We start from the raw sequence: 11,962 nt of genomic DNA on the forward strand, positions 1-11,962 counted from the left end.
ATCATTTATGTTTATGGCACAAAAAAAGCCAAAATGTTGGTGTTTAGCCCCTTGTTACTCACTGCAGATGTACCAGGAGTAATTCTGGAGAAGCTGGGGACCTGCTGATGAAGATGGGTCAGGAGAGCCGAGTGTGTTGGTCTGCCTGTGCGTGCTTCCCATCCAGCAGACAGACACTCTTATGTACTGGGGTTGTCAGTCTGTGCACTGGGCTCTGGGTCTTGTTGGACCCAAAGTTACTAGTTTTGGTTTATTTTCTTTATTTATCAGCTTTGAGACTAGATAAAAATCTGTGTCTTGCCTACAGCCCGTTCAAGAAATCGAATAAAGGTGTTGTCCTGAAGAGCTGGGCCTGGCCCATGACTTACTGTCTTTCCATGCCTCTATTTTGGAGAAGGAAGCATCTGTTCTGTCTTCAGCAGTGTTTATCTGTCAGGCAGGAAAGCTTTGGGGTTTTATGGTTGGCTGGGCTCTGCTGCTGTGCTGCTGTATTCAGAGAGACACCTCTCAGTGTCTGGGGGAAGGACAGCACAGACCCTGCTCCCAGGCAGAGCACGGCATGGCCTTGGATCGAGGATGGTGAGAAAAACTTCAGTGACCTTATCCAGTTGCTGTGGCTGGGGGTGAATACAGGTAGGGGCTCAGCCTTGGTGTAGGTGAACACCCTTGCTTCTTACTGACCACTGCATGGACCTCCCTGCTGCTCTCCAGCACAGCTGGGGTGTGTTGGCAGCACAAAGCACCGGGTTCAGTGGTTGCTGCAGGGCTGTCCATGGGCATCCTCTTTCTGAGCACGTTGTGGATGGTGGGTTTCAATTCTAACCTGCTTCTCTGCAAGGTGAAATTCCTCCTCTGTCCTGCAGCAAGGTCAATAGCAAGTGTCTGTTCTCTGGCTTTCCTCCCTGTTGATCTCATCAATAAATCATGGTGGAGAGGGAGCCCACGGGGTGTCCTGGTCAAACACGGACTGTGGGAGGCTGACCTCTTCCTGTAACTCAAAAAGGCTCACACCAAAGGGTGGTGGTTTCAGCACTTGCTGCCATCAGCATTCATATTCTTCCATGTGGGGTCCGTGGGCAGCAGCGCAAGCTCCAGGCATCTACAGAAGCTGAGACCTGCCATGTGCTTTGCTCGGGCACTCAGGATGAAATACCAACAGAAGGCCCTCTGGTCTGTCAATCTGTCTGTGGAGCCATGAGGTCACTGCTTCACAGGAAAGGGGTGTCATGTCCATACACTGCCAAAAATTGGTGAACGAACCCCAAGGAAAGGTCAATAAAAGCGGGACTGAAGCACACTGAGGAGCTCCTGACCTGGAGGGCAATCAGAAAACAGCTTGGGGAGGGAGAGGAGCAGAAGGGTAGAACAAACAAGACATGACTGTGCTGTGGGGCTGCATCCAGCAGGTAAAACACATCAGACATTTTTGGAAATCAGAAGGTAACGCGAAGTGCAGCTGCAAGCCCAGCTGGCTCTGCCTGCACGACGTGCTTGTACTTTCCCAGTGCTGGGAGCAAAGCTGGTGCCCAGCTGCTGTGCTGGGCATAGGGCTGCCAGCTCGGGGGGCAGCACGGGGGGCTCTGTGCTCCTGCCCATGCTGGTGGGGAGATGCTGCTGCCATGGGGCTGTCATTAGGATTAAAATTATTCTGGATCTCTGCTCCCTGTAAGCATCAACGTTTGTGCTTTGGGAGTAGATTAACATGCTGAAGGAGTTTTGTTCCATAGTTTGCTGCTAATTGCTTGTAGTGCTGGCTTTATCTGGGGGTGGCACAGTTAAGCCAGGAGACATGCCTTGGCTTCTCATACTCTGAATGCCTTCATTTTTAGTAGTCTGATCTCTGAATAAGCTTTTCCTTCAGCCACGTAGTTTCAGATCAGTGTATGGAACTGCAAATGGGAAGGGTAGAATTTTCTTTAAAGTTTTTATTTAATGCAAAGAAAATGTAAGAGATGAGAGTTGATTCAATGAGTTACTGTCTCTGGAGTAAGTCTGGGATGCTTTACTATACTGAGAGCTTTGTATCCCTCCAAATTGTTGCTGCTCGAGTCTTGGTTCATCCCAAGTGAAGTTCAAGAAAATGCTCCAAGTTTTAATCCGTAGTTAAGAATAAAAAGGGAATAGCATTGATTGTATTCCTGAGCAGTTAATGGAATGCTGATTTAAGGCATAAAGTCCAAGTGGAGCAGGATTAGTACTTGTGCCTACACTGTCCCACTTAGGCAACAGCTAGAGAAGGACTTGATGCAGTATTTTTAAAAATAAGAAGTTTATTTAAAAAAAAAAAAAAAAAGTTGACCACAGAAAGGAGACACGCGAGATAATGTTGACTGTTCATAGTCCTGACTGATGCTGGAGGTTTTCTGCTGTTACAGGGCTGCACGGACCTGGCACGGAGCCAGCAGACGGGCACGGCGTGAGCTCCTAAGGCAGCCCCGGACCCCCTGGCACCGCGGGGGGGTTTTCCCTTCCAGGCTGTCCTAGCGGCCCTGCCCTGCTTTAATAAAATAACGTCTCAGGAAGCAACTTGGGGGGGTAGGTGAGGGATCGATTGCCTCGCTCACCTGCAGCCTCCGGCGGGTGGCAAAGGCTCTCCGGGCAGAGAGGGGAGCCCCCCGAGCCGCACGGTGGGCTCGGGTCCCTCGGGGTGGGATGCGATGAGCCGGGGCGGGTGGGAGGCGGGTGTGGGGGAGGGAGCAGCCCGGCCCCTATATCAGCCCCCGCGCCGGCAGCCGCCCCGCCAGAGCCGGGAGAGCCTGGGCGGGCCGAGCCCAGAGCCCCGCACCCGGGAGCCCCGCACCCGGGAGCCCCCCGTGCCCCGCGCCGGCCATGGGCTCCCGGCGGGCGCTGTGGGCGCTGCTGGGCGCGCTGCTGGGCGCGCAGGCTTTTCCCCAGACTAACATCAAGATCAGCCAAGGTGAGTCCGTGCAGCGCGCTGGTTGCGGCTGGAGTGAAGGTAACAAACGGCTCCTGCAAGCTCAGCTGCCGGCTTTTCCCTCCTTCTGCCTGCTCCAGGAATCTCTGCCTTTCCTTCAAATCTTCTTCGCTGGGAGCACGTTCCAAGAGCAGCCCCGGATACTGAGGCTGGCTCTGTTCTGGCTTTGTTTCTGCCCCCCTCAGCCACACGGGCTGGCATGGCACGGTGCCGTGGGCCTCCAGCTGTCCCCGCGTGGGTCTGGCGTGGGTGGCAGGGACAGTGGGCAAAAATGCCTGCAAGGGGCACACGTGTGACTGCAGCCACACAGCCCGGCAGGGCAGGTGCCGGGACCACCGTGGCTCCCAGTTTACACATTCCCACTTCTTGCATGTGAAAAGTGGCCACGAGTACAAGATTTGCCCTTTTTCCTCCTTTTTTTCTAAGATCTGGGTGATGGCTACTTTATGTGACTGAAGGTTTTTGCAGACTTCTGCACAGAGCTGGCCTGAGTGCTCCGAGTTTGTTCCCCCCTGTTAGATTTGTATGGGAATGTGAGCAGAAAGGGACTCCTTAAATGCTGTTGAGTGAGTTAGCAAGAAAAAGGATCAATACAGCCCGACTTTCCTGCCAGACACCTAATCCGTGGGAGCTTTGCCATAGCTAATTAAGGAGGGGGAGAGAAAAAATAGCCAGATAACTCCTGTTTATGAGTGCTGGTTGCAGGAGGGGTGCTGCTGGTGGCTGCTGCAGCCTCATGACTCCAAATGTATGTGGTAGGAGATTTGAAACTGTAAATGCAGGTTGGTTTTGTTACAGGATATAGAAGAACAGAGCCCTCTGAAAGGATCTTACTTCCAACAGGCTTCAACTGGTGTTTAAAATCTTGCTTGGAAATTTGTAGCGCACACTTTAAAAAATACTTCAGAGTGTAAAATATTGCCCAGTTATTAAATGATCTTTGTGTCCACCAGTGGATACCATCCCCTCCAGCTCCATACATCCCCCCAGACACACAGAGACTGAAAACCTTCCCAGAATCTGCTTGTTTTGAAGGCGAATGCCAAGAATGAGACTTTTTCATCTGTTAATGCAAGATAAATACTGCAAATCACAGGAAGGTGGGATTGCTTGTAATGACTGTGGTATAAGGGATTAAGGATGTGCTCCTAAAGCCATGGGTGACGTGCACAGTAGCACTGTCTTAGCCTCTGCTGCACACTCCTGCCCAAAAAGTGTCCCTCTCTAATGCTTATTCCTTGGGTTTGTTCAATAACGAGGGTGTGGGATGATGGATGTGTCAAGGCTGTGGTGGGATGGAGGTCTGGCTCAGCTGGCACTTTGAACCTGGGAGGGGTCACAGGGCTCCCCTGTCCCATCTCTGTTGTCTCACCCATGCTAGCCCTCCCCATGGCCCTGAGCTGGTCAGAGGTGACTCAGTGTTGGTGAGGTCCAGGATGCTTGTCCTGAGTCCCAGCTCCAGCCGTCAGCTGGGGAACACCCCTGGTTCCTCACTTTTGGCCTGGCAGCCCTCAGGTATCAGCACAGGAACTCCACAGGCAGCTTTGCCCTGGGGAGCATTCAGCTCTGCATACAATGGGGATCTCCTCAGCTCTTCTCTGTTGGCATCAACTTCAGACAAGCCTCCTGGATGTTGATGGATGCCCTACAAACCCAGCTGCTTGCCAAGAGCTGAAGAGCTTGGATGTGCCAAGGGGGGTGTGTGTGTTTCAAGACCATGCCTTTCAGTGAGGTGTCTCCTAACATCTCTAAGCTTTTGGTAAGTCATCATCTGTTGATGGAACAGAGCCCTGCATTGCTATGCAACAAGAAGAGTGTCTGATGCCAGCACTGATCTGATCTGATTTGCTTTGCTATCCAAAACCCTTTGATGGAGCTCCAGCCACCCCAGGAGTCTTCCTTGCATGGGCATATCTTGCCAGCCTTATCCTAGCCCCAAACTTTATATCTCAAATCTGCAGATGGCTGGAAGTGAGGCACTACTGCCATCTTGGGATGAAGCTATTCAGGAAAAAACCTGCTGCCCCCTGGCTGAGGCAGTGAGAGTCACGCAGTTGATGTTTTATCTTTTTTAGTGGCATCCTGGAATAAAAAAAGCCTTGCAAAGCTGGCTGGGGTTTTCTTAATTGATTATTTCTAGTTGGAAAGTGGCCACTTGGGGAAGTGAAAGTTTTTGGCAGAGCACTGCTAGCTTTTGCAAGACTTTGACAGGCAGTTCTTAAGTGGATCTCACCTAGCAAATAAATAAAAAGGCTCCAGTTCTGTTGGGACAGAAACAATTCCAGAGAGTGCAAAACTCTCTTTCTGACCCAAAATTCTTCTTTTGCAGCTTTTCTGAGTTAGTAACATCTCCTTGATATGAATCTTCTTGTTAACCATGTATTTTGCTGGTGCTGTGTTAAAACACAATCCTGACCTTCCATCTGCTGCACTGCAAATAAGCAAAGGGAGGCAGGATCCTTGCCATCGTTTTTCACCAGGAATTTGGGGACAAACGGATGAACTGACTTGGGATCAGCAGAGCACTCATCCCACAGGCAGTGGGTGTGCTGCTCTTGTCCTGTGCAGAGGAGGTGGTGCTGCTGGGGGTGATGTGCTGGGCTACTTAAAACTGAGAATCTGGTCTAAATAGCCCCCAAATGCTTCCCCTTTTAGGTCAAAATATGATCAACAGCTGCTGGTTTGGGTTATGAGGTTTTCCTACAGAGCCAGGAGTGGGCTAGTATGCTCACAATCATACATGCAGTTTCTTATGGCTTTTCTACTAAAAATAGCCCCCAAAGACCCCAGATAAAACAGCACCCCCAGACATTCCTGCCTATAAAACTGGGAGTAATAGTTTTCCTCCAAAGAGACAGCCAAACCTTCTGATCCTGATCTAACAGAAAAGGTGCTAATTAAATGCTGACCTCCACTATTTTCCTTTTCAGTATATTTAACCTTAAATTCCTTCAGGCACCTCTGATTTGCTGAAGCTCATCAAATTAATGCTACCTAATGGGAAGCAGTAAGGAACAACAAAGAAGGACTGTGTCCACCTCCGACTTGGTTTTGGCTGCTCTGAACAAAACAAGAGTGATTTCCTTGGGCAATCAAGGTGCTGATTGGCCCAGCTTGGAGCCAGGGCACTGGGACACCCGCTGCAATTAGCACTTGGGAGTGAAGGGCCCCATTTGCCAGGGATGCTGCTGGGTTAAGCCCTGTGAATTTTGGCACTGTGCTGCTAGGGGTGAAGAATTCAGCACTTCACAGCCTCTCTAATAAAGCCCTAGTTGCTGGGGGAGCTGATGGTGCCCGTCTGCTGCAGAGCCCCGTGAGACCCTCTGGCAGGAGAGAGCAGCAGCAACCTGGAGTTTCCATGAGCTGGGACCCTCTCCCAGCCCTGTCCTGGAACGGGGGGACGTGCCTCATCCATGACCCAGTGTCATTCCCCTGCAGTGCTGGAGGCCCTGTAGCACCACCCTGACCGCTCTGGGCTTGAGCCTGTTACCTGCTTGGATAGTTTGATGGCATCTGATGTCTGCTATAACCCCCTGCTCCCCTTGCCCTGCCCACCTGCCTGCTCGCTCTGACAGCAGCCCTGACCCCTAACCAGGACCCCACGGGGATGCAGGAACTGGCTGTGGGGCAGCTGGCAGTTCCCCAACGCTCAAAAACTGGCAGGTGAGAGAGTCATGTCACAGGATTTGTGGGTTCCACGTGCATTTGTGTCAAGGTGTGTTGTGCAAGTGCTGCATCCTCCCCAGGCGCGATGGGGGAGCGTGGCGCAGGGTGCAGAGGGGCATGTTCACACAGCAGCAGCAGCAAAGGCTCCAGAAATGCGTCCTGCCCCCCGAAAGCAGCCTTTTTGGGGTGACTCCCCTGCTGTGCCGAGAAGTGGTGATGGAGGAGGAGAAACCCCAGCTCTTATCTGGCAGCAGGAGGCAGATGGGCCGGCACCGCTCCCCCCACGCGCCCCTTGCCCAGCTATTTATGGAGCCAAAACCCAATGTGTGTGTACGTGCAGGGCTGTGTCCAGGCCCGGGGACACGGGGTGGTGAGGGGATTGTCTGGAGGGAGGAGGTGCAAGTTAGCCCTGCTGGAGGTGAGAACAGGAGGGCAGAGTGTGGCCATAACCCTGCACCCTGGCTGTCAGCTCCCATCCCAGCACGCAGGCGCCAGCAGTGCCTGATGGAGGTGAGAGGAGCCCTTATCTCAGTTTCCCAAGTAGCACCACTCAGTGCCTTTATTTTAAGCACCCTCTGCCAAAAATGGTGTTAAACTGGCTTGAAAAGCTCCCCCCGATTTAGGCAGATGATAAATTCAAGAAACCCACAGCTTTTGAGACCCGAGTTTTGGGGTTTGTAAACTTTTGCATGGCATCTGCAACAGTTGTTTTTTTCCATGCATTTGTTGAGTCGTTATTTGCCTGGCTGAGATGAGGGGAGCAGGGCTGGGCAGCACTGCCTCTGCTGCCTGCTGGGCCTCACTGCTTTGCCCCCAGCTGCTGGATGTCCTCTGCTCTGCCCCCAGCCATGCCGGAGCCTGTCCATGCCTACTCCTGCCCACTCTTCTGGACAGAGTACGAAGGTCATTGCTACCGGTACTTCCCCGTCAACAAAACCTGGGCTGAAGCTGACCTCTATTGTGCTGAGTTCTCCATTGGCATCAGATCAGCCAAGCTGGCCTCCATCCACAGGTGAGGAGCTCAGGAAATCATTATCGCACTCTGGTGCAATCTGGGGAAGAAGGAAAATGAGGACAAAGTCCCATTCCCACAGCAGAACCTCTGTGCCAGCTGCAGGCTCATGTCCCAGCCTGAGCATCCCTCTGCAGCAGTGACCAGGGCAGGTCTGATGCACTGGGCACACAAAGGCAATGGCAGGAAAATGGAGGCTGTGTTCCCTCAATTCCCTAAAAGTGCATTGAAAAAAAAAAAAAAAAGGATAGAAATAGAAAATGTTCACACAGGCTTTTTCCCCTGCTCCCTCACCCCCAGCTCTCACTCACGCTCCACACCTCTTGCACAGACCTGGGAAGTAATCAGCAGCAATTAGAGCAGGGGGACCCATTTGGCCATGCCAGAGGGTGAGTCCTTAGGGACATGCCTGACCATTTGCCCTCAGTGGCTCTGTATTCCTCTTTTGCCAGCTGGGAAGAAAATGTCTTTGTGTACGACCTGGTGAACAGCCGCGTGCCCGGCATCCCTACCGACATCTGGATGGGGCTCAACGACCTGCGGCAGGTGAGAGCTGCCCAGAATCATGTGGGAAATGGCTTGGAAAAATTCACCTCTCTGTGTTTTCCTTCTGCAAAGCCACTTGGTTTTCTTCTTCACTCCAAATAGACCCATTAACTGGGTGGTGGCGCAGGGTCTGCTGTCCCACGCATGGGGGAGAGTTTTCATTTCATCCCCTCCAGTCTACTTTCAAAAGAAAAGTCTTACTATAATTAATAAATTAGTAACTACTCGTTTTTCACATATTTTATTAATGGCTTAATAGAAAGAGTATTGTACTGCTGGCCAAGACAAGCAAGGTTTCGTTGCTTTCCTGTGATACTTGGCCATTTTTCAAAGCTGACACGTTGGGAATGTATAGTTTAATAAACTGTAACAAAGAAAAATTGAGACCATCGGAGAACAGTCCCATGCCAGTAAATTTCTTGTAGATATTGGGAAAAGAATGGAAAAGAAAAAGGAGCACAGAATTGGGTGGGCGTGTTCAAAAATATATGGGTTTTATTTCTGGGCTTCCCCTGGTGAATGATGGTGCTTTCCAGGGTAAGTTTCCAGTTGTACAACCCAAAGGAGCTGTTTGGCCTCTGCTGAGGGGTGACAGTCTCTCCCACTGTCCCTGGGTGGTGTGGCACTGGGGGTGGGGGCTGCAGGGGAGCGGGAGACAATCTTTCAGCTCTGTGATTGCCTCCTTTCTCCACTCACCCCGTGCCAGGAGGGTCACTTTGAGTGGACAGATGGCTCCTCCTACGACTACCACTACTGGGATGGCAGTCAGCCTGATGACGGGATCCACTCCATCCCAGAGGAGGAGGACTGTGTCCAGATCTGGTACCGACACAGCAGCGGTGAGTGCTGTGCTGGGTGTCCGGGACACCTTAGGTCTTATCTGCATGTCAATTCAATTTACTGTGGCTGGTCCTTTTCTGAAGATGAGGCAGGCTGAGGATTTGCATTTTGATTATTTTGCATTAATATTTTCATTTTTCTTTGCAGAGAAGGGATGTGTTTTCTCTTTCATCGTGTACATGAGCACACACCACACTCACTTTCCCTCTGCTCACAGCCCATCTCCTTCTCCCATAGCAGTGGCAGGAGGGGAGCATATCCCTCTTTGAAAAATGTCTGAATTTAGCCAAAGGTCAATATTTCTGCTTTCCCCTCCCACAAACAGTCTGTGGAAACACCTCTTGGTTTGCCCGCTTTTCCCTCCCTCACTAAGGCCAGGAGCATCTCACTGAAGCAAGGCAAGGCCCTCTGCTTGTTCAAAAATCCCACTTCACACCCTCATTTCCAGTAAGACCAGTTAGGTGTATCCAGACCTCGTAGACACAATTAAATGCCCCATCCATGTGTAACCTGGTGATACTTTGTAGGGTATGGGGCTGTGATTGCAGCTGCCTCCTTGCTCCCATGTTCGAGCTGGGGCCAGGCATCCTCCCCAGCATCCTCAGGACAGGGATGTGGATGCTGGGAGGGGGCACGATTTGGAGCAGCCTAAATGGGAGGACTTCCAGGGAAAGCCTCCCACAGTGGCAAAAGGTCTCAAAGGGTGATTCCTGGTTACCTCCTGTGCCTTGTTTTTTGGCTAACACCTTGGTTTTTCCGGGGGTAGCGCTGCGCTCCTGGAACGACAACGCCTGTGGCAGAGCCTTCCCCTTCGTCTGCAAGATCCCCTCGCTGGCCCTGGACTGAGGCTGCCGGCCCTGCCCGTGTCCCCCTCGTCATGCATCACCCCTCCAGCCATGCCAAGGAAGAGCTGCTGGGACATGGCACAGGAAGTCAGAGCTGAGGAGCTGCTCAGCATCCCCAGCCAGACCCCGGCTGCGAAAATCCCTCCTGGGAGTGCCCTGGGGATGAGCCCAGTACTCACCCTCCCTGTGGGCAACCAGCCATGGGAGCTGTATAAAACACTGAAGGAGCCCCCAAGCTTGAGATTTGGGTTTGGTTTTCAGATCAACTATTGCAGCCTATTACAGGACACCTGTGATTTTACCAATACACCCAACTGTTAGCACCAAAAAAGAGCCATATGTTATTTTGCCCGTTGGTCCATGAAGAATGGAGGAGAAGTGTTATTTTCTGTTAAGTTATGCAAAATGCCTCTTGTGCACGTTACTTTTCTCTCTGCTACAATAAAAGGCAAAAAGCAGATGGAGGCTCCCCTGTCTTTCTAATGCTGGAGTGGCAGCACCTCCCTGGGGAAGTGGGGTCTTGTGCAAAGGGAGCTGGTTTGGCCTCAGGCTGCTCTGTGTTAAAAAGGTGTTCTGGGGGAAGTGGATCCCTGGGAATGTTTATTTTATTGACCCTAGCTGTTCCTTGGAGTCCCTGGGATAGCCTGTGTGCACACCCTGCCCTTCACCTGTTCCCCGTCAGGGGGTTTGGCCCTGGCAGCTTCAGGCTGCTCAAATCACAAGGAAGGTGGGTGCCAGGTTGATGGGCACCAGGTGGGGGGCAGCCCACCCTCCCAAACCTTTTCTGGGTGGGCAGGGCACACAGCTCTTGCTGCAGCCCTGTTCCTAGTGGGATGATGCTCTTTCCTGCAGCTACTCCTGATGCTTCCTCTTTGATGCTGGCACTACAGATGTTCTTTTAACTACAAGGTAAATAATTCTGAGGGAGGAGTGTGTGGTTGTGGCAGACACAGTGTGCCTTGTTTGGGATGCTTGGTGGGGGATGAGACTGTCTTTCTTGCATGTGGGTGAATTTGCAGGGCTTGGGTGCAAGGGGGGCTGTGGTGGTGCCCAGGCCCAAGAGAAGGGCAGTGCTATTGAGGCAAAACCACGTTTCTCCTTCAGGACCCAGTCAAATGCAATTAATCCAGTGCTGCCTGGAGGGCTGCTGCAGTGGGATCTTCCATCCCACACAGCCCTGTGGCACCCAGGTGGCTTTACAAGAAGCCTCATGTAGAGGAGGCTGCCTCCCCTCCAGCCTCTTGCCCTCCCCTGGGAGCAATGGGTCCTGTTTGCCCTTGCTCTGGCAGAGCCCCAGGGTCTCACTGCACCCAAATGGCTGACACCCCTGGGCTGCCCCATCTTGGCCACTGCCTGCAAAGATGACAAAAAGCATCCTCATAAAATTGTTTGGCCTCCATCAGAGGGACATCAACTTTGAAAACTAAGACTTTCCAGAGTCATTACACGGGATACAATGAGGTAAATAACCCAGGCTCCACTGGGAGTGTTTAACAACTTCCTTGGGTGTCATCTCAGCTTTCAGTTTAAATACATTTCACTTGGAGAGAAACTGCAAAACTTGGTGGGGGTAGTGGTGGTGTTGTAAGTGGATCATGTGTGTTGAAGCAGGTTTCTAAAATAAGGAGACACTGTCATTTCTTACGATGTATTTTGTATTTATAAGTATATATATATCAATGAGTAACACATATAAATAAAAATATAGTATTTTAAATGGATTATATATATATGTACACATACATACACTATCCATATATTTATATGGAAAGCAGGCAAGTTGCATGATTTTCAGTCCTTGTGTCATCTGAAACCCGTGAATTATATACAGATAAAAACAGGATGTAAAGGAATCAGCTGTAAAAAACTAAACTGTTCTTGGAGCTGCCAAGCTAACCAAGTGTTGATGTGGCAGCAAAAGGGCTTGAGGAACCCTTCTGGTTGCTGCCCTAGAACAGCCCCTGGGTGGGTCCTGTGCCCACTGCTGGCCCCAGGCAGCAGGGTCAGGCATCCCTGTGGCACAGGATGTGTCTGAGTGACCAAACCCTGGTGCTGCAGTGTGGTCTTGTCTCGGTGGTGGAGCTCAGCTGCTGTGCAGGACCTTGCTTGGCCCAGCAG

The 11,962-nt window shown here is 51.5% G+C and overlaps 1 protein-coding gene across 1 annotated transcript; it reads left to right on the plus strand.

Annotated features, from left to right (window-relative positions):
• Window positions 1-2,829: 2,829 nt before the first annotated feature.
• Window positions 2,830-10,288, plus strand: CLEC19A (C-type lectin domain containing 19A). The gene is made up of 5 exons (XM_051631702.1): window positions 2,830-2,917; window positions 7,448-7,613; window positions 8,066-8,159; window positions 8,866-8,998; window positions 9,766-10,288. Exons 1-5 carry the CDS (start codon window positions 2,830-2,832, stop codon window positions 9,843-9,845), a joined length of 561 nt encoding a protein of 186 aa, XP_051487662.1. The 3' UTR covers window positions 9,846-10,288.
• Window positions 10,289-11,962: the final 1,674 nt, after the last annotated feature.

Source organism: Apus apus, chromosome 14 (genome assembly GCF_020740795.1).
Source record: "Apus apus isolate bApuApu2 chromosome 14, bApuApu2.pri.cur, whole genome shotgun sequence".
NCBI lineage: Eukaryota > Metazoa > Chordata > Aves > Apodiformes > Apodidae > Apus > Apus apus.